The sequence below is a fragment of the Sturnus vulgaris genome, chromosome 3 (genome assembly GCF_052056855.1).
Source record: "Sturnus vulgaris isolate bStuVul1 chromosome 3, bStuVul1.hap1, whole genome shotgun sequence".
NCBI classification, from domain to species: domain Eukaryota; kingdom Metazoa; phylum Chordata; class Aves; order Passeriformes; family Sturnidae; genus Sturnus; species Sturnus vulgaris.
Window position 1 is genome coordinate 18,793,662 of NC_142245.1, and position 27,238 is coordinate 18,820,899.

Below are 27,238 nucleotides of genomic sequence, written 5' to 3' on the forward strand. Positions count from 1 at the left end.
AGATTAAATATGCTTATTTTTATCATAGTTGCTTTATCCCTTTGCAGTCAGGTGTACTGAATAAAAACAAGGATTAAATTACCTGTATCAGTGCTCTACCCTTCTTAGTGACTCCCTAAGCTAATAAGATAATACTGTCAAAGGGAGTCTTTTGAACACTGTCAGGTGTTATGATACTGTGACTGAATCTCCAAGAGTAGTGAAATCACAGCAGGCTGAGACAGACCTTGTGGTGGAGTTGTTGGTCTTGTGTTAGTCACTGAGAAAAGAAGAAAGCCAGAGTCTGGTTAAAGAGAGAAGAGGGGAGCTTTGAGGAGAGCTTTAGATGGGAAAAGCTGTGATGTAGACATTGCATTGTCATTTAGAGCACAGAGGATTCATCTCTCCTAGCTGTATGCAGTGTATCCTGTTTTCATATGCCAGTGGCCATGCTTTTCAGAACAGCAGCTGCTTCCACAGCCCTTCCAAGTGGGAGCCAACAGCTTCCCAGAACTCTTGGGAACAGGCACCTCATCCCTGCTGTGCTGTCCCAAGCTGTGTCCTGCCAGTTGTGTGCGTGGCCAGGATGTGTGAGCAGCACACGGCCCAGGGGCCACAGGCTGGCAGGGATCAGCTTCCTGCTGGGCAAGGTCATTCATGGAACTGACACCCACCCTCCAAAGCACAGCCCCTCCACTTCCATGGTCCTTCTGGGGACACGTGTTTCCAGCTTGTCCAAAGCTATACTGCCATGAAAGCTGGCAGGTGAGAGAAAGCAAACCAGACCTTAAAACCTCTCTGGTCCCACTTAGAAAACAGGGAACAATCCCACAGTTCTCTGGACACACAAGTCTCTTGACTTACAAAGCCACGTGCTGTTCCTGGCCCTCCTGTCTGGGTAGAGCTGAAAGTACTCAATTATGGGCTGTTCAATACCTTCCTTTTGTACTGACACAGTTGGTACATTTTTAAGCTCGCCTAAGACTGCTAAATTCATATTTGTCAGTGCCCTGGGTGTTTTTATAACCATACTTTTGCTGCTATGGATTACTTTAGAATTGTAGCACCAAAGAAAAGGGTCTTTTGTTCCTTTATTATTTCTTTTTAAAAAGTAACCTTTCAAAGTACTAAAATTTTAAACCTTATTTCTGTTTTACCTTCAGCTGTATCCGAGGATTAAACCTAGACAAAGAAGTTTGGCGTGAAATTGTACGGAAGCCAGATTCCTGAAGTACTAATCATGGATAACTTACAGAAAAAAAAGTCCATTTTGTTGGTTCCAATATCATGAGACTTATTTCAATGACAATGTAATTTGAAAGCTATGAAATATGTGCTTTGAAAACAAATGAAGGATTGATGCATTAGCAAATGGATGAGGGCATTGTACAGGATGAAATAATGCTTACAAGCAAATGAAATTCTGCTGCCTTTGGTCGAATCAAGCCATTATGTTCAAGTACCACCCGGATTTCTTCAACAGTGGCAGGAAAAGAGTTTCGCTTTTTTTCTGCATTAAATACAAGGACCTTTTGAATTTGCCAGTGAAGGAATCATCATGAAACAGACAACTTGGCTTTGTCCAAATTTATCCTGAGGCTTTTTCCAGAGGGGAGAAATTAAAGTATGTGCACAGCACCCAACTACTTATTGCTGGAAGCAGAATGTTTGTTAAAAGAAGCTAAAAGAACTGAAGTGCATCTGAAGAGTGACAACCACATGACCAATCCATTAAGCAATAACTTCTAAAAAAGCTGTAGCATCTTAGAAATTCTGTGTATTCAAAATCTCATGTGCTGTAACAGAAATGTAGTTTTAGATATCTCTTTTTACAAAGAGCCTGTATTTATTGTATTTTGTACTTTGGAAACTAAGTGTAGAAACCTTCTGTAGCCCTTGACAACTTACTTGTTTTTATTCCACTTGTTTACTCCACTATTAAACTTTTGTCTCCTCTTAAACTTTAACTCTGGGTATTTTAATCGTGTTTTTTATTAGAGATAAATAAGACACAGTAAGACACACTCCTGTTCTACATTGCACTAACTTTTGGCTACTTTCTGTATTAAACCGAACCCCTCCTCCCCCATCCATTCAAGCAGTTTCTCTGCATTTAAAATTGAGCTGAATCTGCACATTGTTAACCTTAAAAGCTAAGGGACATACTTAAGGGAAAAAAAAAACAACTTCGATACAAGTATTTTCCAAATAAAGCCTTTCCTATAGAGCTATCCTTTCTATCTCTCTATTTGGCAATAATTTGATACTGAACAGTATTCAACAGAGGAGCAAAAAATTCCTTAAGGGTATTTAGAAAGTGTCTCATCTGCAGGCTCATGTTTTCCTACTAGCTAAGTCCTACTGCTTTCTGAAAGAAATAGTTTGTAGGAGGACAGAGTTCCTCCGGTGAGGAAAGTAAAGGCAGCAGTGATTGGCTCATGGTCACAGCCTCTGATTTCAACAGGCTGGGTATGGGGTATATAGTAACAATTACCCATCTTGGAAACCCTTAGCTGTTCAAGCATTAATCCTTTTAGGTATCAGCTTCTCCAACATTTCATTAACTGCTACACATCCACAATCAGCTCCAGCATGCTGGTTTTCCCCTTTAAAAGGCAGCAGCTTCTGTTCCTGAAAGCAAAAGCTCTGCATATGCACTGTGATGATTTATCTCTAAGAAAAAAAAAAAAAGCTTATTTTCAGCAGAAATAAGTCTGTCAAACTTTATTTCTACTCTTTTAAAATTTAAATATTTTCTTGTATTTCAAAGGGAGATAAATAAGACTGGAATTCAAGATTCCACCTGAAAGCATGGGCTTTCTCTTGGAAGAATCTTGTTACCAAACAACCTCCTGCTCCAGGCACATCAATGCTCACTTTGGTCAAAGATGTACTTGATACTCAAATTCTTTAAATATTCAACTAGAATAGTGCTGGGGCTTGTCACAAAGCATACAAGGAACCCCTATATCTGAGTACAGGTGTTTAGATATGCAATACTATTTCAGATATACAGGATGTTGTTCAAAAAGCACTTTTCTTCCTGAAGTCCTGTAAATGCCTTAAACACAAAGATATTAGCAAAGCAGTATTTTTAAAACTTGGATTGAGGCTTGATACTAAATTCAAGCCTTTGCCCAGAGGCTATATGATAGTAGGCACAGATTGTCAGAAAGAAAAAGAAAAAATGAGCTTGCAGGTTCTTCTGTGGAAGTAGAATGGCTTTCTTCTTGCAATTGCATGCAAAATCTGCTTCCTAAGTTAAGGCACATTCATATTTGGATATTACTTGTATGTAGCTTGGTTATCTTCACCTGATCATGCTCTTGTTGAGGTCTCAAGCTGATACCATTTGAGTGGCTCAAATGACAGTCAGGCACAGCCACTGTAACCAGAGAAAGGGGAAAACCAGGTTAAATTTAGTAAAAGACCTGTAGCAAGCAGGCACAATTGCATTTCTAGCATATTGTCAGCCTGCTGTTACAGAAGTAATTTTAGGAACTTTCCTGAGCAATTCAAATTTGTCTCATTTAAATCAGAGTTCTGGGATTCTTAGGTTCAGAAATAAGTTATGTTCAGGTAATAAGCAAGTCAAACACATGTAGGAGGGTACTTTTCTCCAAACTTAGTCCTTTCTACAGGGCACACACAGGGCAGGAAGAAGCAGACATGAACAAGACCATCAGTCTTGTCTACACAGCTGCACTTATATTTTGCTCTGTTGACAGAAAAAGCAGGGAAGAAGCCAAAATTACTGCCAGCAAAAGGATAAAGGGCTTCTGGTGCAAGTAACCTTATCTGTTAGAGAATATGTTGTAATGTAGGTACATTTTTGAAATGTATTGAATTTGAATTTTCTAAGGCTGCTTATAAATACACAAAATAGATAAATGCAGCACAAATGTGAGTATTTATAACCAGCCATCCTCAGTCAGAATGGAGCAGGACACACTCTACATCTCCCCCCCCCCGATTTTTCCCCAAAAATTAAATGTTTTAGAGCTAAATGAACTTACATTAACAAGGTTCAATTCTATTGTCCCACTTTTCTCAGTATCCAGTTTTCTAAACATTTCTGTGGTGGGAGAGAGGTGACAGACAAGAGTAAATACAGGAACTAATTTCAAAGTCTTCCCTTTCCTTGTGCTTTCAGGGTCAATAAGGAGTTTAGTCCCAGATTTTAAAACTTGACAGTGACTTGCACCCCAAATCAGAAAGGGCCACTCTAGAGTCATTGTGCAGGAGGAAGACTGAACATTTTTAATTGTTGTCTGGTATTTTTTATCAACATAGAGTTGTTTTCTAGGAAGACTGGCTGAGGTTCAGCAGCCTGGCCTAAAAGACTGATTCCTGGATCTAGGAGAAGCCAGATTAATATCTCAGGTTGGAATTTGTCTGAATACCTTATCCTGGGCTTCTGGACAGTTTTCCTGCAGGAATGCCAAGGCAGCAGAGCTGTCTGGTCACTGAGTGTGTACTCACTGAACAAGGTTTCGAGCCGAATCAAACACCGCACGAAGTTGTCAAAGTCAATGATGAGATCCTCGTCAGCAAAACGAGCCACGATGACCTGATGGAGCTGGCAGTTCAGTTTGAACCCTGGAAATACAATGCCAAGGATTTAAAAGGCTCTGTTTCCAAAGAGTAAACAAAGGTACGAAATGAAATGCCTCATCTTGTGTGGTGGCTCCAGAGTGCCCAAAATTCATTAAGTTAGGATGGGACTGTATGGCTTTGAGCATCTCTCAACCCTGTTTGGAATGATGGAATCCTATAAAGAGATCAATATAAATACCTGCTGTTTCCAGTGCCCTCCTCATCTCATAAGAGTTCATGGTACCCGATCTATCCACATCAATTTCTCTGTAAATTTTCTGCAAAACACAAAACTGAAGTGAAACCTTGATAATAATTCAGAGCGTGCTTTGGCTTCTGGCAGAAGCAAAACATTTTGAAATGCAGCCTGCACGTTATATAAAACACTTTGCAACGTTGGTCTGAAGGAGCTGGTACTTATATCCATTTCTTCTAAAAGTGGTTTTAAAAAGTAAGATTTTAAAAAGCAGTAGCCAGAGCAGATAAAGACCAAACCTGGGGGACTGCAGACGCACAGTCCCTGCTCTGGGAAAGGTGGCTGTGCACACTGCATGGCACAAAGCAGTCTACAGCCACTTCTACATGTGATTGCTCTCCCAAAGGGCTTGTGTCTTACCTGGTATTTCTGAATCTTTGTCCAGAGGGTGTGGAACTCCTTCAGTCCCAGTTTGCCACTCCCATCATTCTTCTCTGAGTTAAGGAAGTTTCTTCAGAGGGAAGTGAAAGGGGTTTCCTCTCCCTCTGCTGGGTTTACTGGCATGGCCAGCTGCGACTTTAAAAAAGTTGCAAACAAAAAAGGGACTCAAGTCCTCTCTGAAGGACTCATCATCTCTCCAGGACTCATCCTGTTGAATACACAATTGTTCAAGATTTCTTTCTAAATCATTGGGATCATTAATTTCAATCATGACCAGTTCACAAGCTCTTTCTGCACCCCTGCTGCAGGTCTCTGTCTTTCCACTACAAGTACAAACGAGCCAGGATGATGCCATTTTGTTCTGCATGGTGGGTTCAACACCTGCAGTTACTGGAGCACAAGTCCTGGGTCTGGATTATAAACAGGAAAAGCCACAGCCAGGCCTGCTATTTGGAGACCTTCAGCTCTTGAGCAAAGAGCTAACAAAAGAACCTGGCCATGGCACTGCTCCCAAAACCTGCCAAGGAGTCCCTATGGACTGCTGTATTTTACACCAAATTATAGAAGAGTATCATCTTGTGTTGGTAATTTTCCCTTTTTCCAACTCTGTAATTCAACTCCCACTGCACAGAGAAGCTGAATACAGCTATTCTTAGACCTGATCCTTCATCCTACACTTCTGCTCGTGTTCTTATGAGTAAAAGCTCCTAAAATCCTGCGTGTTCTCTGCTTCCTGTATGGCATGTCAGAACAAAACACCGGGCTTGCTTCCCTCATTTTCCATTTGCTAAGTCCATATGGCTTTGTGACACTCCTACCAACTCCAGCCAGATAACAGAGAGGTGGAACAACCCTACAGCCAAGGCCATCCTCACCATGCTGAGAGCCAGGTGCCTTTTCCCAGCACAAACATCACTTTGTCCCCAGCTAAACTAGGACACCCAACAGCTGGGAACACTTCCAAGCAGACTTTGATAATGGATTTTCCCATTGGCTGGGATAACACAAGTGTGAACACCAAGAAGTGGCTTTTTTAGGGGAACCAGGGTAAAGCCAGCTTCTCCACCTCAGAATTAGTGACCCAGGATGGACCCACTGAGGAGCAAAGGCACAGGAAGGGGAATATCATGTAGGAAGAGCTTTAAAGGATACATCTAACAGGTCAACCATTATTTTGCATGTCTCAATACTAAAACCATCACTTTTGATATCTTGGCCTGTAAAGAAAAAGACAGGATTATCACTTCATGCTGTACCACAGCACCTTCTTAGATAGTTCATGAGCTCTCCAACCAGCCTTCATTTGCTTCCAATGGTGTCATCCTTTGAGCTGGAAAAGAGGTTTTGGGGGCAGGTGAGCTGGGATGTGTCCCCAAGCAAACAGCCTGAGTAGTCTGGTTTGTAGGTGTGCTACAGGAGCAAGAGACAGAGACAAAAACTTTCCTGCTCGTATGTCTGCCTGAAAAGTGGACTTCTGTGGACAATGTAGACTTCCAGCTTATGGAGGGCAGCAGGAGGTGGCTTCATGAAAGACTGAACATGAAGCCAAGCTTGGTATTCAGCAACACCCCACTGCTGATTGCTGGCTGCTGCACACAGACATACACCACAGTCCTGGCCATCTGATAAGATTTCACTTTGGAAATTAAAGAGACACTTATTTCTCCAGGCACTTGTTTCTTGAGCACTGTTTCATGGGAAGGAAAATAATGCAGAGCCAAGCTAGGAATCTCTTCACAGAAAAAGAAGCCCAGAGTTTCAAAGTTTCTCCTCCTCCTCAGGGAGACCCCAGACTGTTGGCTGGGCTACTGCTTGAATCACTCCTGGATGGTTCAATACTGAAACAGCAGCAATACCTCTCTTGATTATTATCAAGGATTATTCAAATCCATCCATCTTCCTGGCAGCCAATTCCCAGTGGCAGATGCTGGGATAAAAGACACCCATCTGTGCCCTGCCAAAGCACACATCCTGTGAAACACCTCCTGTGCTGGCACAGCCCCAGTGTTTCTGCAGCCCCCTGAAGCAGCAGAGAGAGCACATGGCCGTGGCCATATGGAGAACCAAGCCCAGGCTCTGACCCTGCCCAGGTGCCCTCTGTGCTCCCATGGCCATGGTGGAGGTGGCCAAACCTGCTGGTGGCATCTGCAGCTGCTGTTGGAGGAAGGCACTCACGTTTAGCCAGGATTTTATTCAAGATGCTGCGCAGTTCGAAGGCGGAGATCTCTGCATCCTGCGGAAAAGAAGGAAACAAATTTTCCACCATGAGCTGCAGACACCATCTGCAGCCTCTGATTGCTTTGGGCAAGTTGGCCAATTTCAAACACCCCTTCGAGTTCAGTTTCCTGGAGTGGAAGCAAGTGGGAAGCTCTCCCCACCTCCCATTCCCAGGAGCACCAGCAATTCCCAGAGATTAGCACACCCGGCAGCAAGGTGTGCCCCAGGCAAGAGCAGCCTGGGGAGAAGGCTCAGCCCAGCCATAGGCTCTGCCCAAGGACAGAATTCCAGCCCTGCAGAGATAAAAGTCGAGCCCACAGCTCTAAAGGAGCAGAGGTTGTTCAGCAGGAGCGCTCCCAAATCCGCTGTGGAAGCAGGTGGGTGACTGAACAGGTTCTGGGAAGCACAATTGTGCTCACACTTGAGGGCTGGCTCTGCACAAGAGCTAAACTCTGTCCTGGGGGAGGCATCTCACCCACTCACCCACCATGCCAGCAAGATATTACCAGAAAAACACTCACATTTCCTGCTAGCTGCCCAAAAAGCTTCTTAAAGCTGGGTTCGATGTCATCTTCACTGATCTCAGTCTAAAAGACAGAAACAGACAATGTGAAAAGGGGAAAAGTTTCTGGCTGAGAAAGACTTATTGCATCTCCTTGCCCTTAGTTAAAAATTCAAATGGCAAGGTTGAAGGTACAAAGTGGTTTTTACTATGATTTTATTAAGTTTTATTTTCAGGGGCACCTCAAAATTGTGAATGCTGGAAAAAACACCCACTACATATGGGGTAGCTGCATTAGTAGGCAAAGCATCCCCAGCTCCAGCAAGACTAAACATATGGTGAGCCACTCGTTACTCCTGGAAACAGCATGACATGCAGAAACAGCCCTGCTGCTGCAAGCTGCACTCCTGGATTCCTGGAGAGCAAAGGGAATTCCCTGTGGCTCCACTTAATTCTTCAGAGTGTACTTCTGCCTAGGAAGTCCAAGTTCTAGATAAAGGACAACACCTGTTTCTGTTGCATTCCTGATGATGTTTCCATGTGTCTGACACCAAGCTATGGATATTGAAAGATCTTTTCCCATTTTCCCAAAGTGGGACAACATTTCTTGATAATGCTTATAGAAAACATCACTCTGCACAGGGACTCAAACCCCCCCCTTACAACAAAATTATCTCAATTTAAAACATTTGATGTACCTCATCAAAATTGCCTTCAATTTCATCATCTATCACCCTAGAAAGAAATCAATATTAAAATCAGAACAAGTCATGTTTATGATGCTTTTCCTTCAAGCTTCAGTTAAAGAGAGATTCTTTAAAACATGGAAATAACAATGAGCATTCAAAAATTACTGGATTAAGCAGCCACAGACACTGCTTAGCACAGTGAAAGCTGTGCTAATATACAGCTGTGCTGTATTTTACCAGCTATGGCAATAAGAGCTTGAAAAGACAGTACAGATGATGCAATGTCCTGCAGAGCCACAGACAGGATTTTGGGGCACACAGAACTCTTTGGGTCACTGCCTACTTAGCACAGGACCAGGTTCTTGGGTACAAATCAAGCTTTGTCTTGTCATTTCTTCTTTAAAACAGCAAAGAAGTGAGAGCTCTAAAGTAATTCTGATGTGTCTCAGGCTGTCCCCCAGGTGCTGAGGAAGCACCAGAGTTACAGATGGTGCCCAGGCACTCCTAAGGGCCCCTCAAAAGCTGAATGTGTCCTCACACAACAAACATCCCGGGTTTCTCACTGCTGCAGGAATATGCAGCAAAATATTATAGGACAGAGGAAAGTTTTTGCTTGCTCTGAATCAGGGCAACTCAATACAAAAGACCCCACATCCCTTCCTCAGGCTTTAGCCCAGCTGCTCTTCAAGATGTGACATAACTAAGTCTTTTAATATTAATTAAATAGTAAATTCTATCCCTAGTAATAGAGATAACAAAACCACTAAAAATAACAACAACAATCATATTCCCCATGTGCCCACTGCTGTAATATGGTCAGCAAAAGCTACCTACGTGGAGTTTGCATTTTTTTCAGAGAAGACTCTGAGGCAGAAGTCCCCATTCTTGTTGGGTTCAAAGGTGGAGGGCACGATGATGTATTCTCCTGCAGGGAGCTTGAACCGGTTCAGCACCTCCCGGAGGTTGATGAAGGTGTTGGATTTTTCCCGGGCTTTGTTGGTCAGGAAGAAGTTTTTGCTCAGATGAATATTTGTCTGGCCAGAAAACTTAAGAACAGCAAAGAAAGAGAAAAAAAAAATCCCACTGTAGTCTGCATGTGTTCACACTTACAAATTAAAAATATCACAGATATGTCAATTAGCTGTGTCTGGGGAAAAGAAAATAAAAGAAAAACGATGTTGCTTTGACAGAAAAGAAACGGGTTGGGACTCCTGAGATGTGGCTGCAAATGTATTTTGTAGCTGATTGCAATAAATCATTCAGGTCATGCTTTTGTTTTGCAGATGATGATGATGGGTGGCTGAAGGCATCGGGGCAAATTCTTCCACCAATCGTTGTTCTTTAAATTGAGATGGCACAGGGGCCATGTCCCTCTGGTCCCCAGGGCTGGTGCCACCTGCAGCTCAGCTCTGCCCCTGGGGTCAGGCTGCCTTACAGCAGAGCCCGCTCATGCAGGGCTCCAAGAATAACAGAAAACAAAAGAATAAAACAAAACCATATTTGGAGTGTAACATCTAGTGAAAAGTGTCCCTGCCCATGGCATGGGGCTGGAACTGGGTGATCTTTAAGGTCCCTTCCAACCCAAACCATTCTATAATTCTGTGACCTTTCAGAACAGACTCTTTTTACAGGTGGGCTATTTCAGCTCCAGAAGCCAACTTCAGGAATGTGCATCTTTCAGAAACCTCCTCCTTCCTGTCCTCCCAGATTTTTAAGAATGAAGAAAGAATTTTAAAAACCTGTCAGACCTGCTCCACAGTAGGAGATTAAATTCCACCTTTTTTGCGGGGGAAAAGAGTCATGGGACTGTAGCTAGAATCAGTTTTCTTATGGAAATGAAATATTTGGACCACTAGGGTGAGTGACAGAGCACTGCTAAGGCATTAAAAAGGTACATAAGAAATTTAATTAACCAGCAGCACCATTTCTTTCCCTGATGAAACGATGCTTCACGTAAAAGCCACTGCTTTGGGCACAGCCTCAGGAGCCACAGGATGCCCCAGCTGCTTTGCACAGACCCTCACAGGGACAGCAAACCCAGAAATATTGTTACTCAGGGGTTTTCCTCAGCTTCAGTCCTTGCTGCACTGCCACCCCTCTGTGACCCCCAGGGTGTACTATTAGCTGCCTGCAGGTAGAAATAGAAACCAAAAGAGGTGGTGCTTAGGGGAATTAATATAAACACCTCCCTGGAATATTATTCACGAGTCAAACATGACCTCTGTGCAAACCTGGAAAAAGCAGCTGTGCTCTGGGGGAGCAAGTGTGGGGCTGGGCTGGGAGAGGAGCCACAGAAGAGCTGCTTTGGGGAGTTTCTGCAGCACTGAGCACTCTTATCCCAATCCAGGACATTCTAAAAATGCAACGTGGGCTGAAAGCCCCTTCCAGAATAAATGGCCTCTAATTGTAGCCTCTGTGCAGTCATGTTGTCCTGCAGTGAAGTAGGATCCTCTCAGCCACTGAGCCCCAGCTGCACACCTCGACCACCAACCCATGCCACATACCTCTGGGGGCACCTGCAAGGAGAAAAGGAGAGAATTATGTGCTTGTTGAATGGCATTTTCATCTTCTTTTCACCAGTACTTACCAAAGACATCCACATTCTTGGGGGGAAAAAAAACCAAACAAACTTGGCTTGAGGGGAAGGTGGGTGTTGAGTCCACATCACCCAAGGCCAAGTGCTGACTCAGCTCCCAGCCCCACCCCTGAGGCAGGTGAGGCTCACCTGGGGCAGTGTGGCCACAGCCAGAGCCAGGCTGGTTGTGGCTTTCTGCTGATCTCCTCCCTGCAGCCCACCACAATTTTTATTTTAGCCTCAATTTCTCTACTATTTCTCCCCATCTCCTCTTTTGCATTCCTGCACCTCTGACCTCTCCATCATCAGGAGAGGACACAGGGGCTAAGCAAGACAATAATGCAGCTTTTGGATTCTTTACAGCATCCTTGCTGCAGCTGCTGTCCAACTCAACCCATCTGAGTTTTGATGGAAAGCCCAGCATGGGAACTGCATTATCCCATTAATAAGGGAATGATTTCCCCTTTTCCTCCCACATTCCTGTCCACACTTCCTTGCCTCATAAATGGCAAAGCCGATGGTGTGCATGTCCTCCCCCATCTTCCTCTGCTTCCGACGGTGCTTCTGGATGAGCCCAATGAGGAAAGTGCAGCCGCCCTCGGGATCATCGGGGTCCTCGTCCTCTTCCTCCAGCTTGATCAAATACTGTGGATTCGTCCAGAAAGTGTCTGGGAAGTGGATTTAAGCAAACTGCTCAGAGGCTTCACTGACAGCAACCGTGATGCTATTTAAACACGTCAGCTGGGACAGATGTGGCTCTGACTGCCAAAATCAGCAGGGAGAAAAGGAAACCAATGCACTGCCCTGCCCAGCCCCACCCCAGCCTTTACAACCACAACAGACCCTCACCAGGGAGCCACAATTCCCAGACACCTGCACTTTCTGGAGATCAGCCCTAGATATCCCATAAGCCATCCCAAACCATCTCCTGAAAGCTCCCAGAGAAAGTCCAAGTGGACAAGGAAAAGGTTTCCCCAGTTCTTCTCACCTGGGTAGTTCCTGCAGCCTCCCGCAGTGGCTCCTCGCCTCCAGTTCCCATCCAGCTTCAGCAGGCTCCACTTTTTGTACTTGTCACTGGCCAGGGTGTCTGGAGTCAGGTTGCAGATCTCCAGGCGGGAGTAATGCCTCAGGAAGTCATGGAACGCCATCCTGTGGGAGGCAATGCCACTGGCAATGTCCCCTCAGGAAGGACGGGAGGTTTTCCATCACCACCGTGCCCATCCTCCCTCCTGCCACTGTGATTCAGCACCAGGCTTTGGAGTGAATTTGCACACTCACCTTGGAGAGCAAACTGGGGGAAGTTACTTTGCATGAATGAAATCAGAGCAGCTGACATTCCCTTCTGCTGGAATGGGAACCCAGTGACACTCACCAAAATTCCCCATCCTCGTGTCTCCTGGTCAGTCGCTCCCGCACCTCAGGGTCAACACCACTCCAGTTTGGGCAGCTGGAAGAGAACCCCACATCAACTATGGCAAAGGTGAAACCCTCATGTGGCTCTTCTGCCGTGAGATCTAACTTTTAGCAGTTCCAGAATTCTCAAACCGCTGCAGAATTGAAAATAGATGCACCTGGCACATAAAATACCTCACTTCTCAAATATCCAAGGTAAGGATGAGAAACAGAGTGTTATTTTTAGAAAATGCTAATGCCTGGACTGAGACAGAATAAAAACTGCCCATCCACAGAAGTGAGTAAACTCCAGCATTCATGGCTAACAGCAGAAATGGATTTTTAAAGCTCTTTTAGGAAGTGATTTTTCAGAAGCTCACCACTGAATCCAGGCTGTTAAATGAGCAGAAACTACAGGGAGCTTTCTAGGACTCAATCACTGCATCTTACACAAAGGCTGGAATTTGCATGGAAGGCACCACATACTGTGATGGCTACGAGGGAGAAGACAGTGAAGGGATGCTTCTCTCTGAAACAGTTCCATGTGAACACCACATCCAGACAGAACTTACAGAGGAATTTCAGGTAGGGAAGAGACAGAAAAGCACAGAAACAGGGCTACTGGCCTTTACTGCAGTAAAGGGCTACTGGCAACAAGTAAGCCATTGACTCACTTGTCATTCCATTTCCCAGTCCACTCCACTTCTCCCCAGGGATTTCGGATTCTGATCAGTTTCTGCACTGTTCCTCGGAAGTTCACCTGATGGGATCAGAAGTGTATGGAGACTTACCAGGGACTCCCAGCACAACACTCCCTTCCTCCCTCATCTGCTACAGTAATTAAAAACACGACAGAGCAAGTGTCTCAGTGCTAGGCATGACAACACGCACACATCTGGTCCAGAAGATGTGAGTCCAACTGATTCTGAGTGAGCTTCACACAGCCAGGCTTGTCCAGAGAAGTTTTACAGCATGCACAAACCAAAGCCCATGAAAACCAAAATGTCTGATTTGTGCTGCTAAAAAAACCACCTTTGATAAGATTACAAGCAAAGGGAATGCAGAACTGCTATACAAAAGCCAACAAGCAGGTACAGAGATATCTCTCAATGTCATCACTTAGGTATAAACTTTCTATTCACATCTAAATGACTTTTTACCCCCTTGCTTATATGTAAGAGGAGCCTGTTACAACAGACAGACACTCAGGCTGGCCACAGCCCCTGTGACCACAGCAATGCCCTGCAGAGCTGCAGCCTCAGCCCCTTCTCTTTGCTCACACAGAGTCCAGGCTGAGCACAGCTGTGAGAGCTCAGTGGGAGCACCCACTGTTTCTATTTCACACAGCACTCCCTTGAGGCAGGAGCTGATGCACCTCTGCAGCCTGAAGCCAAGAAAGCTGCAGAGCAGCAGCAGCACAGCCCAGAGATGACACCCCAGCTGAACTCCCTCTGCACAGATCTCCAAAGGAACAGCCTGGCTACATCATGCCTACTCGTGAATTAAGGGGAACAAACTCCCTCTTCCCTGCTTTGGCTGTGAGAAGAGGACCAAATGCACACTCACAAACCAGCACAGCAAGTCAGCAGCTCTCTACACCTCACCCTGAACTTCCAAAAATTATTTCCCATACAATTCTCAGTGAACTAACCAAAAATCCACTGCACACGTGGAAGGATGCCATGACCTGTTTCCTTTGTTTTGTCTTGCCTTCACCAGTCACCCACACTTGGGCAGGCCCCTTGTGTTTGAGCACCAAGCCCAGCTGAAAGGTGCTGCTCAGCAGGCACTTCAGGGACAATAACACCTGTTTGTTCTTTTTTTTTTTTTTCTCAGGACACTTCTTGCTGTGCTTCCAAGGTAAAAAGTGTGGCCTGCTGTGCAGAACTGCACTGAAGGGCCTGGTCACCAGCATGCCCACCACCCTGCTCAGTGGGAAATAGTCATGCTTATGGAATATTAGGGATTTTTTTCATCAAACACCCAAGAAGGCAAATCTGTGTTTATCCAAAACATCCAACTAACTAAGCGTTCCTTCAGAAAGAAGAGACTCAAAGCCCAATTCAGCAAAATGGGTGACACTTAGGAATCTGCAGTGTTGAAGATGGGTTTGTGGTTGCCCCCCACAGAACCCACTGCCCCTTTGGGGTGGCACACTTACCTCCTCTGCCCCGGTGACCGAGTATGCATGTCCCTTCACCAGCTTCTGGGAAGTGACTGCTTCTGTTTCTGCAGCACTGGTGATCTGCAGGAGCAAAGGACATCAGTGATTGCAGCTTCCCATGGGCAGGGGATCCAACAGAACAAAGCTTCCCCCTCCAGCAGAGCTTTCCTCTCGCTGGGAGGCTGCAGTAGTGGTTTAGCTGCTGCACAAAAGCAGGGAGAGGGGACAGCAGCACATGTGGTGGGGCTGGAACCCCAGGGACCATGTCTGTGGCATGGGGTGCACAGCAGAATCCTGGCACTGCAGCAAAGTTCCCTCCTGGCTCCAAAACACTTGGTGTGGTGCAGCCACTCCTGTGCTTCTCCAAAGTTTATTTATGCACACAATAAACTCCATATTCTCAAGGGACCAGGAGAAAACCAGGGAGTGGTTGGCCTGAGGCTACACTAGGATCACACCCAGCTCCAGCAAATTTCAGGGTCAAAACTCCCCCTTCAGCTCCAAAGCAGGGTGGGAGGTTCCTCTCCCTTTGCCCAGCCCTGCACCCTGGGATCTGCCCTGCAGGGCAGCCAGGGAAGGGGCTGAGCTTTGGATGCCATTCGTACCTGAAGGCACATTCCCCTCTCCATTTCTCACAGCCACTGCTCGGGCCTTTAAACCCTAAAGAGCAAAGTCACTTCTTGTCAGACAGTGAATGCTGAACCACCTATGAAACATGATGTGGCTGCCATTGTCTCCACATTTCAGAAATGTGTAACCTCTAAACAAGTATATTTGAACCAACAGAGAGGACTGGATGGAGCAGGCAGGATTCCTGCTGTTAATTCATAGCCTATTACTGCCCCACAGCACATTCTCCATTAATGCTTAATCTCTGTGTCCCTATTGCTCTTACAGAAGAGAAGGAAAGATTTTACAAGGCTTTTTTTTTTTTCCCCAAAGGATAAACTCAGCATCAGTTAATTTACACTACAGAAAGTGCCAGCATTTATCAACAACATAATATATTTATTCTCCCCCCCCCCCCCACCCAAGGGATTTGTATCAGTCTGGGGCAAAAATCCAGATGTCAGATTCTTATCTAATGCAAATGAGTGAGACAGGCCTTGAAAATACCACGAAGTCAAATTGACATTAACCAAGCACTTTTCCTGCTGGGAAGCTTCCCTCTCCTGGGACTCTGATTTAACTTGAAAAATGGGAGGAAACATTTACATTTATATTATGAATGGAGCTTTTGTAAACAATTTACCTTCCCTTCAGACATAACTAAGATGCAATCTCGCTTGGGAGGAGGTTGATTACCACAATAATAATACTTAGACTCATTTCAGTAAGGCTAAAAGCAATGCTGAATCCTTGAAGGCACGGCCAAAGCTCCTCTTTTCTTTTCCATGTGGGTTCAGCTTCTGACAACGTGTCTTCCCATAAAACCTTTTAAAGGTCTGGCAACAGTCTGAGCCTCTCTGCTTCAAGAATAGAGCCCAGAGTTTTCTGGGAACGTTTCAGGTACAACTTGTGCAACAAAAAGGCTGCAGCAAGGATTGACATCACCTCTGAGCACCTGACTGCAGGAGCCATTAGCAGCAGCTGTCAGTCCCAACCCTCAGCCTGTGCCATCCTGCTGCCAAGCTAAGGCTTTCTTAGGAACACAGCTGTCCATCAGGACCCCTAACATGTTCCCTAAGTGATTTATTACCACGAACCCACTAAACAGCAGAAGGTCTCATGGAGGAAGCACAAGGGAGGGAATGAGCTTTGTACATGAATTAATGAAGTTTAATAATGAAGTTTAGCCTGACCCCCATGCCTGGCTCACATTTGTGGGTTAAATTCTTCAGGCACAATGTGGAGCAGGGACCCATAGGCAGAGAGGACTGGCATCCTGTGTGCAGCTCCTGCAGGTGCAGCACAGGTCAACCCCCAGCCTGTGTGCACTGCAAGAACCCAGAAATAAACCTGCTAACTCACATCAATGGAGCAGCCAAGGAGAGAGCCCTTCTGGAGTGCCTTCTGAATGATTTTGAAGAGGTTGGGGGGTGGCTTCTGCAGCTCATACCATTCTGCAATGCCACCAGTGAAGTCCTCGAAGCCTTCGGTGGTGCTGCCACCAGAGAGAGATTCATATGATCCATTCAGCCTGCACAGAATGGGGCACACAAACATCCATCAGGGTCCCTGTTCTCACACACACACACCCATCAGGCTCCCTGTTCTCCTCTTCCTTCAGGGGAGGCACTCAGTGTGCCAGCTGTCACAGCCTTTCTGCTTTCAGGAGCATTACAGCAGCTACAAAGGGGCCCCTCCATTCAGCTTTGCTTCTTAGACCTCTGGACTTGGAAAACCCAACATAAAATATTATACAATAATACACCTTGCAGGTTCAGTCATATCAATGACAGCAATCATGAATCCTATCTGAAGAAAAAATAATGTATTTTAAAAAAATTATGACCAAACAATTTGCCTCTCTAGCTCCACAGTCTTTAAATCCCTTTAACAGTTATGGGTCTGATTTTCAGCAAATCTAAGTTTCTTAAGTCAATTCAAAATAGTAGAGTTAGAGGGCAGACTTCCTCTCTGGCCACCCCAAAAATGGAGATTCAGATATGAGCATTGAACACAGACCTGGGCACATGTACTGATGTGCTTTGCACACTGAAGCTGCCAAGCCCTCAGAGGTGCAGAGAGCACATGAAATGGAGTTTCCCAGGCCCTGGTGACAGAAGGCTGCTCCAGGAACAGCCTCACCACGAGATGCAAGAGCCTTTTCCTGGCTAGCAACAAATCCAATGCTTTTGGCTCCTTGTCCTAGGCATCTGTCAACAAAGCTCTACCAAAGGAGCAGCCTTTGGTGGGGGAGCCCAGAAGCTGCAAAGGCTAACAAGCAGGCTGACACTTTAAATGCCCAGTCTCCATGCAGCTGAGGATGCTGTGGGGAAGCAGGGATGTGAGAGGGGGGAGCCCAGCCCCACTCACTTGGCGTAGGCTTTCTCCAGCAGCGCGCTCCAGAACTCGCCGCCCTCCGCCGAGTGCACGAAGAGCAGCTCCCCGTTCTTGGTGGGCAGCCTGTCATCCACCACCACGTCCACCCACTCCCCATACTGCCAGAACTGAGGGAGAGAGAGCACAAACATCCATCACCACCCCCTCCTCTGCACTCCCATCACCAGGATGTTAAATTTCCCCAGGGAAAAGCAATCCCGGTCCCTGTTCAGGGATGCACAGACTCAGCTGGCTCTGCTCGGGGAGGAAGGACCACAAAGGCAGCCCCTGCTCCCAGAGCTTTGATTAATGGCCTTGTTCCTTCCACCACCCTTTTTAGATGTCTCCTTTTTTCTGTCTGGCTCTTTGACATCCCACAAAGCCATGCCAGGAAACATCACACTTGGATACACAGCCAGCCACACTGGCTCCTGCCCAACAGCAGGAGCTAAGGGGAAAAGGCTGTTTTCCACATACCTGGAAGTGGAAAATTCCTGCATATTTATCCTGGAAGCTCTGGTCTTTGGGAACAACACGGGCCAGAATTTCTTCATTCAGGGTGAGAGAAGCAATGGCAGCCAAGAGCCAGCAGTCCCCTGTAAAAAGAAAGGGAAAACAAAACCCAAACCAGACAGCATTCATTATTCAAACTTTACTTTTCACACTGCTTCAGGACTGTGCATTATAACCAATAATTCCCTCAGCTGGGATAGGATGGTCCCTCCCATCACTTTATCTCTGAGACTGATCAAATATATGAACTCAAATACCCTCCAGATCCAGGCAAGTGTTTCCTCAAGACCAAAGTCATAAAAAAACAGCAAAGCAGGCTTTTTCTGACCTACCACCACAGTTATCATCCATTCTGGCACTGTTTGAAAGAAAACTTAATATCCAATTGAGTGCCTGCATGATAGGAAGCAGCACAGAGAAAAGGCAAAGAGCCTGTGGGCACACACAGGCACTTAGGGGTGCAATTTCTCCTCAAAGGGACAGTGTTTTCTCAGGCATAGGCTGCATTTATTCCCTTTTCCACATTTAATAAACATGCTGCCTTGCTCTCCAGAGACCTGTCCTGTGGGCAAGCTCCCTTTGAGGTCTCTTGGCAGCCTCCCTGCAAACAGGAGCTCCTTTCACCTTGAGCATCCCTGGAGGCTCTTGCTCGAGGCTTCTCTGTTTAATCCCAGTCTGTCTCCAGCACAGTCACTGGAGAGGCAGGAAGGGCCTGAAGGCAGGCACTGTTTCCCAGTCCCACACACATCCTATCCTGCCTGCCCTGGAGCCACACACACCATGCCTGCACACCACAGCCTGCCTGCAGTGTTTTTCCACCCTGTCTCCTGCCACGCAGAGGGAGGGGGAGACCTCAGCTCCATAAACATCACACCTCTGATTTCTGTCATTCTCTTCAGAGCCCAGTTTCACTTCAGCAAAGCAGTTGCCTTTCTGCTCAGCCATGGGCCTCCCTCCTGCAGCCTATTAGTGAGGTGGTCAAAGATTTACAGACCCCAAGGCTGCCCTGGCTGCCACATCCCCAAACAAAATTCCTTGTTACCATCAGCAGATCTGCTGCTCCCCTGCTTTGTGAGCAGAGGTATTGCACATGAGATTCCCTAAAAGAGTCCTGCAGTGTTGGAACCCAGAAACCTGGGAGTTTTGAGCTTTCTTTGCTTTCTGGCACTGACCCCCCCCCAGAAGAGCACTGCTTTTGACCTAAGGCCTTGGAGAAGGCTTCCAAATTTAGGTGATGGAGTGAAAATCACTGGTGTGTAGTTAAAATAGAAGTGTGTGATTTCACATGGTGAAAGGTTTTAAATTGGAGGGTTTTATAATATAGTAATAGATATGAGACAAGATAGGGGATTTTTTTTTTTCTTCTTCCTTCTTCTTCATGATTTCAGGTAGTAATTTCTGGTTGGATAACTAGTGCTGCTCTGCAGGTCACAAAAGTTTAGTTATTAAGTCAAAAGTATAAATAATAGAAGTGTTAATTCTTTATTAGACTGTTTAGCTTTAAAAAACCTTGTAACTAGCTTGATTCACCTCCATTTTGCTCACTTTCAGCTGGTAGCTAGAAGTGTTACAAAACTCTCTATACTTTAAATAAGATTTAATAAACAACCAAGCCCGAACACGAGAAAATTCGTCTCTTTTATGTTTCTAATCCTAACTCTAAGTGAAGACAAAAAAAAAAAAAAAAAAAAAAAAAAGACGATCCACAAATTAAGTGGTACAAATACCACTTTGACACTGCAGGATTGCAGGCTCAGTGTGTGAACCTGCACAGCTGCCAGCAAGCCAGAGGCCAGCACAGCAGCAGTCCCTACACAGCCACCTCTCTCCCATGGAAAAAGGCTCAAAAGCTCATGGGTGAGAAGCTGGGATCCAAATGGGAGAAAGTCTCAGGGTGAATTAACCCTAAAGCAGCTCTCAAGGTTCCCCCCCAGGCCCAAATCCATCCCTGCTCACACAACAGCAGCTGGAACACAAACAACCTGCAGCTCCCTCCAGGCTGCCCTCGCTTTGCTCAGCTGACCCCCAGCAGCAGCTCTGTGAAATACACCTGCCCCACACATCTTTTCTCATCTCAGGAAAGGTGGAAGAGGTGAAATTGCAGAATAATTTCAAAACTTGTGGTGCTTATACTGCTTCACAACCTGGAGGGGAAGAACTGAACACAAAACTTTCCCTTCAGCCCTGCCTCTGGCTGCTTGTACTGCAATGGAAAAGTCAGAATGTCAGAGAAGTTTTCAAACAGGAAAGTCTCCTTGCTATTCTCCTGTGACAGACTATGAACCAATGCTGAAATTCCCCTCCCTACTCTGTCACATCACATCCATCTCACTCTGCAGAGTGGTGACTCCTCCAAGGAGCTGAGACCCTCTTCCCTGGGAGCTGCATCCACAGGTAGCACTACGTACTGCAAAGGCACTCGCTGGGAAAGACAGGCCCAGGAGGGAAGAATCTGGCTCAGAGGAAGGCTGTTGCACCATTCTTCCCAATAAATGTTATTGTTTATTAGTATTTTATTACATTATTTTAGATGTATATTAGTATATTACAATCTGCTAATATAGTATATTAGTATTTCTATTCCATACCCAGGGCAGGGGCTGGGCAGGCAGGGAGCAGCACAGGAAGAACAAATGAACAACTCAAATGGCCACAGCAGCTCAGGAGGGCTCGGTCAAGAAGCTGATCAGGTCTCCAGATTGTGAACACACACTTCAATGCTGTAACACATCTTTGAGTCATGTTTCCCCTGGAGGTAAGAAGCACGGAAATTCAAGGAGAAACTCCCCTCACAGGACCTCCACATCCATAAGCAGAATTTTAAAAGAATTTCCTTTACTTTCTAGCTGTCTCCATCAAGACAGACTGATATTACAGCCTGTTGTAAAATCTCTCAGTTGAACTTTATACTGGTTTCTAACAAGAATTTGGAGTCAAACACAAATCTTTACTCTGACAGCTCTGGGCAAGGTCTTGAGGTTTAAAGGCAGCTGCAGCATACATAGAAAACATCCTTTGGTTTCCACACTTAAAAGTGCTCAACAGCCAGGATATCATCTCTACCTTTGTGAACAGCCATCACTAAAAGCACACCTGATAATTCAGACCACGGGTGAGAACAGATCTTGTGATTATACCTGGAATTTCAGCCTGCACTAGGCAAGCCTGAGCAGCCTCTTTACCAAATAGTCTGAACTTTCAGAACTGGTGCTTCTGCAAGGCTCTTGATAGTGATTTTCCTTTGATAGGGGAGGAAAGTCCAAGGAGAGGCTGACAGAAAGGTTGCTTAGAGTCTGAAAGGAGTGTTAGCAAGGCTACATTAATCATAGATAATTTTTGTAAATGAACAGTAGGCAGAACAAGGTTATGAGAAAAGGGAATATTATCGGGCTGTGAGTTTACCTATAACACATATTAACAAGAAATGCAATTTTTGTCCTGTCATGCTTACTTTTTCCTACTTTCAGTGTTTTACTTGTTATTTCCATATACCCATCTCTGAATTTACCTAATCTCCAGCTGTAAGAAGAATGTTAGAAAAAAAAAAAAGTAATTGCAAAGCAAGCATAAATAGCCGTAAGGGCTTAAAATTAGCCATCCTGGAAAGAAAAGACAAACAAAACACACCCATCAAATGCCTGAAGGGCTGCAAGCAAAAGGCAGCTGCTGGTCACTTCACAGCTCATGTAAGAGTATGGATAAAAAGGAAAATATAAGTTCTGTCAATCACAGACTCATTATTTTACACCAGTCTTAGATTAACAGCTGCTGAATGTATTTATATTAATACCACGGCACTCCAGGAAGTTTTCTGGTTACAAACACGAGGCTGTGCCAACCCACAGGCAGCAGAGTGGCTGTCAGCACGAGAAAACCATGGGTCTGGTTTTTGAAATTCAACCTATTCAATTTGTTATTTTTTCACACATTTGCTAAGTGAGGAGGAGACACCTGCATCCAAACAGCAGCTGGGACATCCTGTGATGTTTGCACCCCAGTGTTGTGATACCATGGTGACATCCACTCCAAAAAAAGGTGGTTAAGGGTGAACCAGGCTTCTCTGGCTTCGGATCCTCCCCTCAGCTGTAATGAGTCACCACATCCCATGTGCTGCCATTTGGAGCCAAATACCATCACTGGCTTTGCAGATCTGATACTGCAAAACCAAATACTCACCTTCAAATGTTTCTCCTAAGGAAAAAGTCCACAAAACAACAACAAAACCCAACAGCAACAAACCAAAACAAAAATCCCCACAAAACTCACAAGGCCAGAATAAAGGATAATCCAAATCCCAAGGGGCAGAACTTTGGTGTCTGGAGAACCTTTTCTGCACTGATGATCAGATATGCCTTACATGCAGCACAGTTTCTTATAGTCCAGGTCAAAAGCAATGAAACAAATTTATGCACCTAGCCAAAGACTGCTGAGCTAAAAGAAACCCTGCTCATTAGCTGAGCTGTTTGGTTACACATTCCCTGCCAGGAAGCTGCCATGCAGATGTGATGGGTCTGTGTGCTCTGGATGCCTCATTTGTCCCTGCAGTATTCCCAAATGGGCTGAGAAACAGCAGTGAAACTCCCCATAGGCACAGGTCTGTTGCTTTTTGATCAAGGCTTTTGGGGGATAAATGAGACTACAAAAGCTTCCTCTAGAAAAGAAGCAGCAAAATAAAAAAAAAGCACCAAAAGCACCTGACATCTTCTAGTGCAATCTTCTCTATAACATCCTAAAATATGATGGGACATGAACATTCAAAGTAAATACAAAGTTCAAGCAAACAGAAACTTAAGCAAATTTCTCAAGACAAACGCTGGTGTCAGATAAAGCAGTGGAAAAAAGAAAACAACAAAAAAAAGCATTTGGACAGTGCATCTGCCAGCCCCATTGTGTAAAAGAGCAGAGGTTTCCTCCAGGCTCTTAGGAGCTCAGTGGCTATACAGAGATAAGATCAAAATCCTCTAATTTTTAATTAACAATTGTCACGTACTACCAAAATCCCAGATTCATGAGAAGACAGCCAGGAGAGTCATTGCAGTGCTTAGTGATGGTGAAAAAGGAGATACAAGAACACTGACAACCTCTGATTCAAATAGTCAGGAGGTACAAAAATACCAGCTGTGAGTCACTTCATATCCTCTGGTGAGACCATGCAACCCCATGAGAACATCTGACTGGTCCAAAGACCACTAGGGCAGCAAACGCTTTCCTCAATTTAGAACAGAGTTTGGGATTAGCAACAGCAAATTCACAACTTGAAAATGAAGCTCTAAGTCTTTCATTCCCATGCTCTTGCTGCCACAGCATCTGCAGAGAAAAGCTGGAAAAGCAGAAGGCAGAAAGCAACTAAGTGACTCCAGAAACCAGCATCTCTACAAAAATGCCAGATGTTGAAATGGCATTACAGAAAACTTTAATTTCAATTTGAAGAACTTCTTACCATAAAGTTTCACAATAAAATGAGATAACAGATGTCTGGCACATGTGTTTAAGCACTGGGACATGATTCATGCCAAAACAGTCATGGTGGGAGACATGGTATTGGGTGGAGAGAGCACAGGAAGGAAGCTGGTGACATGGCAACAACCCAAAGCACAGCAGAGCCTAACCCACACCACCAATGATCCTGGGGCATGAGGACAACCAGGTTCATAATCGAAGTATTTTTGCTGTCATGGATTTTTTATACAAATTGCATCTAGTTGTCAAAGCACTAACTTAAAAAAACTTCTGAATGAAAACATAAGCACAAAATACAAGCTTCTCTGCCTGTTACATTTTTGGACATGAACCCACAAATAGCAGCAGTGGGACTAGAAACAAAGAAGTCGCAATGTGGTGAATATTTGAAAGCAAACAAACAGAACTTGGCTCCTTTGCCAACTGCAGCAGTACAGCTCATATTAGTCATCTTTCCTACACAAGAGCTTTCCCTAAACCTAGCTGTCATATCTAAAACCCTCTCACTACAACTATGGAATAGGAGCTTTCACTTTACTCATATCTCTGCAGACATCCTCCACATAAAACCCCTTCTGTCAGGCAAGGCAGGAGAGAGGCTTCCAGATTGGGATAGCTGAGCACTCACAGCCAGGCTAAGCCATTTGTTCCCAACTATCCCCTGGCACTTCCCTGCAGCTCCCCTGGAGAGCCCCACCAAGGGGCTGCCATTGCACAGCCTGAGCAGAAGCCATGGCTCACAGGCTGGCCCATCCCTCCTGAAACACCCCAGTTTTGTCTTCCCGGTGACCAGCAGGAATCCTTCTTTTCTATACAACTTCTTTCCTCTCAGCATCTCCCCAGGTGTCAAGAGGTTCCTCCTGCCCAGCAGAACTCTCTCTCCCACTGGGAAAAGAGAAGTCCTGCTATGCACATAACTGCTCTTCCAAGCAGACAGAGGCAGAAAATGAGTCAGGCTGCTCTCAGGCACAGGGATGTGAAGGTGAAAGGAACTGGCCATGATCAGAAAAGCCATCAGGAAACCAGCGTGTGCCACCCCTGCTTGGGGCACACAGAAAGGACACACACGGTCCCCACCTGCAAATTCCAAGGAAAGGTGAGAAAGGTCTGGTTTGATACGAATGGAGGTGGTAGGATACAAAAGGAGGTGTTTACAGAGTGAGTTACAGCCATGTATAAACCCTGGTGTGCTGGAGAGCACTTGCATGGAAAACTCAGCTTTCTTCCCCCTCCTTACCTAAGGCCCCTTGGCAGATGTCCGTGCGAGTGGCTCCACCAGCTATGAACTGGGGGTTGGAACACAGCTCCTGGGAACAGAACAAGCCTGGCATTACACACAGCCGCAGGTGAGGCAGGGAACAAGGCTCCACTTGCAGCAAATTAACCAGATCATTGACCACAGCAGATGAACACCACAGAGATGGAGCAGGGCAGGAATGGGTGCGGGCACAGACACACCAAGCACAGCGAGAAAGAGAGCTGGTGACCAAAGCTCGTGTGCAGCCATCTCACTTCACAGGATATGCCAGGAGGTGCGCTGAATTTTCACATACGTGCACACGCTGCTCTGCCATTACCTCCCCACCACTGACTACACCAAGGTCTTCCAGAAGTGCCTGGAGACACCCCGGAGTCCACCTGACCCCCTGGCTCCCATGGCTGGCAGGGCTGCTTCGGGAATAAACCGCACGGTGGTCAACCCACGGCTCTGCTGAGGGGGAAAGAGTTATCAGAAAAGAAAGCCCCAAGCGCTACCCAAAGCGATTTGTCCGCACGCAGAGCTCTGGATGGAGAGGAAAAGGACTTTTCTGATTTGTTTGTTTTCCAGGCAGAGCAAGTCACGCTGCCAGCCTGTCCCCCGAGCAGAGGGGAGCCCCCGGTGCGCTGAGCATCCGCAGCCGCACGGAACGGGCGCGCCGCGATTCCGCATCGCGCTCGGAGCCGCGCCCCGACCGCCGCCCCCGCACCGCTCAACACCCAAATTTACGGCGAGGGGGAAGGAGAAAAGCCGGGTGACACTGTGCAATGACGCTACCGGGGATCGGTGCCACCGGGGATCCCCCCTCTTCCCCCGCCCTACCGTGGGTCTGCGCCAGACGACGCCCTGTGTCTTGTGCGAGCGGGGCCCCAGCTCTCGGTAGCCGAGGGCGGTGGGGCCGGCGGGGAAGGAGGGGTCCAGGAAGAGCCGTCCCTGCTGCAGGCACTCCTGGCGCAGAGCCCCGAAGTGCTGCCCCATGTAGGGCACAGCGCGGTCGTGCCGCCCCGAGCCCGCCGCCACCGCCCGCTCCTTGGCCAGCGCCTCCGCCATCCCCGCCATGGCCAACACCGCCACGGCTCACAACAGCCCGGCCCGGCACAGCACATCCCAGCCCCGCCTGTCATCCCTCCCCAATCCATCCCTCCCACTGCTCAGCCCCGCCGCCACCGCCACCGCCCGCTCCTTGGCCACCGCCTCTGCCATCCCCGCCATCGGCAACCCCGCCCCGGCACGGAACACAACAGAGCGGCACGGCACATCCCAGCCACGCCTGTCATCCCTGCACATCCCACCCCGCCTGTCATCCCTGCACATCCCATCCCATCCCGCCTGTCATCCCTGCACATCCCACCCCATCCCGCCCGTCATCCCTGCACATCCCATCCCGCCCCGCCTGTCATCCCTGCACATCCCATCCCGCCCCGCCTGTCATCCCTGCACATCCCATCCCGCCCCGCCTGTCATCCCTCCCCAATCCATCCCTCCCGCTGCTCAGCCCCGCTGCACCCCCGGCTCGCCTCGAGTCGCTCCGTCCCGGCCGCAGCCGATGGAGAAACTTTCCCTTCCTGGTCCTCTCTCGGCTCTCTGCCCCGTGCAGAAGCAGCTCTGCCTCCATCAGCTTCGTACCTGCGCCATCCCTGCCTCCTTGTGTGCATCGATTCCAAAAAGCTGGCATTTTCCGTGTGAAAAACAGAACTATCCAGTTCAATTCTCTAAGTTCAGGCAAAAAAAAAAAAAAAAAAACACCCCAACAAAAAAATCAACAACGACAAAAAAACCAAAACCCGAACCGAACAGAAAACCGAAACAAACAAAAAACCCAACCTCAAACAAAAACAAACACTCTCCCAAACCCCCCCAAAAAACCCCAAAGCGAAAAAACACTCCGCGCCTCAAAAAACCCTAAAAACCCCCAAAAAACTCCACCACCACCACTAAAAAAAATCCGCAAAAGACCGAAACAAAACAAACAAAAAAAAACCCCAAACAAAACAAAACAAAACAAAACAAACAAACAAACAAACAAACAAAAAAAAAAAAAAAAAAAGAAGAGAAAACCAAATATGGCTCAAATCTCACTGTGGTACATACGTACACCCCGTGTTGTCGCGTCGTTACAACTTTGAACATCTCAAGTAACCGAGATTCCTCGCAGCTTGATTTGCTGGTGGTCACCACAGTGCTTTGCCACTGCTGGCTTGGACCCAGCTACATTCCCTGCACAGCCCAAACCACAAGCAGGGACTTCCCCCCGAGTTTCCCCAAAACACA

General features: G+C 46.4%; 2 protein-coding genes across 4 annotated transcripts in view; one reads left to right on the forward strand and one right to left on the reverse strand.

Annotated features, from left to right (window-relative positions):
• TP53BP2 (tumor protein p53 binding protein 2) overlaps positions 1-1,946 on the forward strand; it is a 51,060-nt gene extending 49,114 nt beyond the window's left edge. For both annotated transcript variants that reach the window (XM_088161131.1, XM_014877433.2), the window contains exon 18: positions 1,143-1,946. In XM_088161131.1, the coding sequence (XP_088017257.1) occupies positions 1,143-1,184 (42 nt within the window). In that variant the 3' untranslated portion in view covers positions 1,185-1,946. The remainder of the gene's footprint in view (positions 1-1,142) is intronic.
• A 742-nt stretch (positions 1,947-2,688) lies between these two features.
• On the reverse strand, positions 2,689-27,238 carry CAPN2 (calpain 2). 2 transcript variants are annotated; one of them, XM_088161132.1, is made up of 22 exons: positions 27,063-27,238; positions 26,594-26,679; positions 24,947-25,016; positions 18,214-18,332; positions 17,731-17,864; positions 16,723-16,891; positions 14,749-14,832; positions 13,262-13,347; positions 12,568-12,642; positions 12,184-12,344; positions 11,694-11,863; positions 11,125-11,136; positions 9,455-9,666; positions 8,630-8,666; positions 7,951-8,016; positions 7,388-7,445; positions 6,365-6,429; positions 5,192-5,260; positions 4,775-4,853; positions 4,462-4,578; positions 3,996-4,054; positions 2,689-3,364 (listed from the first exon to the last, which is right to left on the reverse strand). In XM_088161132.1, the coding sequence occupies exons 2-22, from the start codon at positions 26,600-26,602 to the stop codon at positions 3,341-3,343; spliced, it is 1,875 nt and encodes a 624-aa protein (XP_088017258.1). In that variant the 5' UTR covers positions 26,603-26,679; positions 27,063-27,238; the 3' UTR covers positions 2,689-3,340. The 2 variants fall into 2 exon arrangements, with proteins under 2 accessions (XP_088017258.1, XP_014732921.1); XM_014877435.2 differs by lacking the exons at positions 26,594-26,679; positions 27,063-27,238 and adding an exon at positions 25,790-26,183.

Bases quoted from the DNA above. Each gene is read 5' to 3' on its own strand.
- CAPN2 (XM_014877435.2), bottom strand. From the start codon at position 26,026: ATGGCGGGGATGGCGGAGGCGCTGGCCAAGGAGCGGGCGGTGGCGGCG. The intron at 17,865-18,213 runs GTATGTGGAAAA...TCTCTCCCTCAG, and splicing joins CAGGAATTTTCCACTTCCAG to TTCTGGCAGTATGGGGAGTG. The intron at 7,446-7,950 runs GTGAGTGTTTTT...TCTTTTCCGCAG, and splicing joins TTGGGCAGCTAGCAGGAAAT to GATGCAGAGATCTCCGCCTT.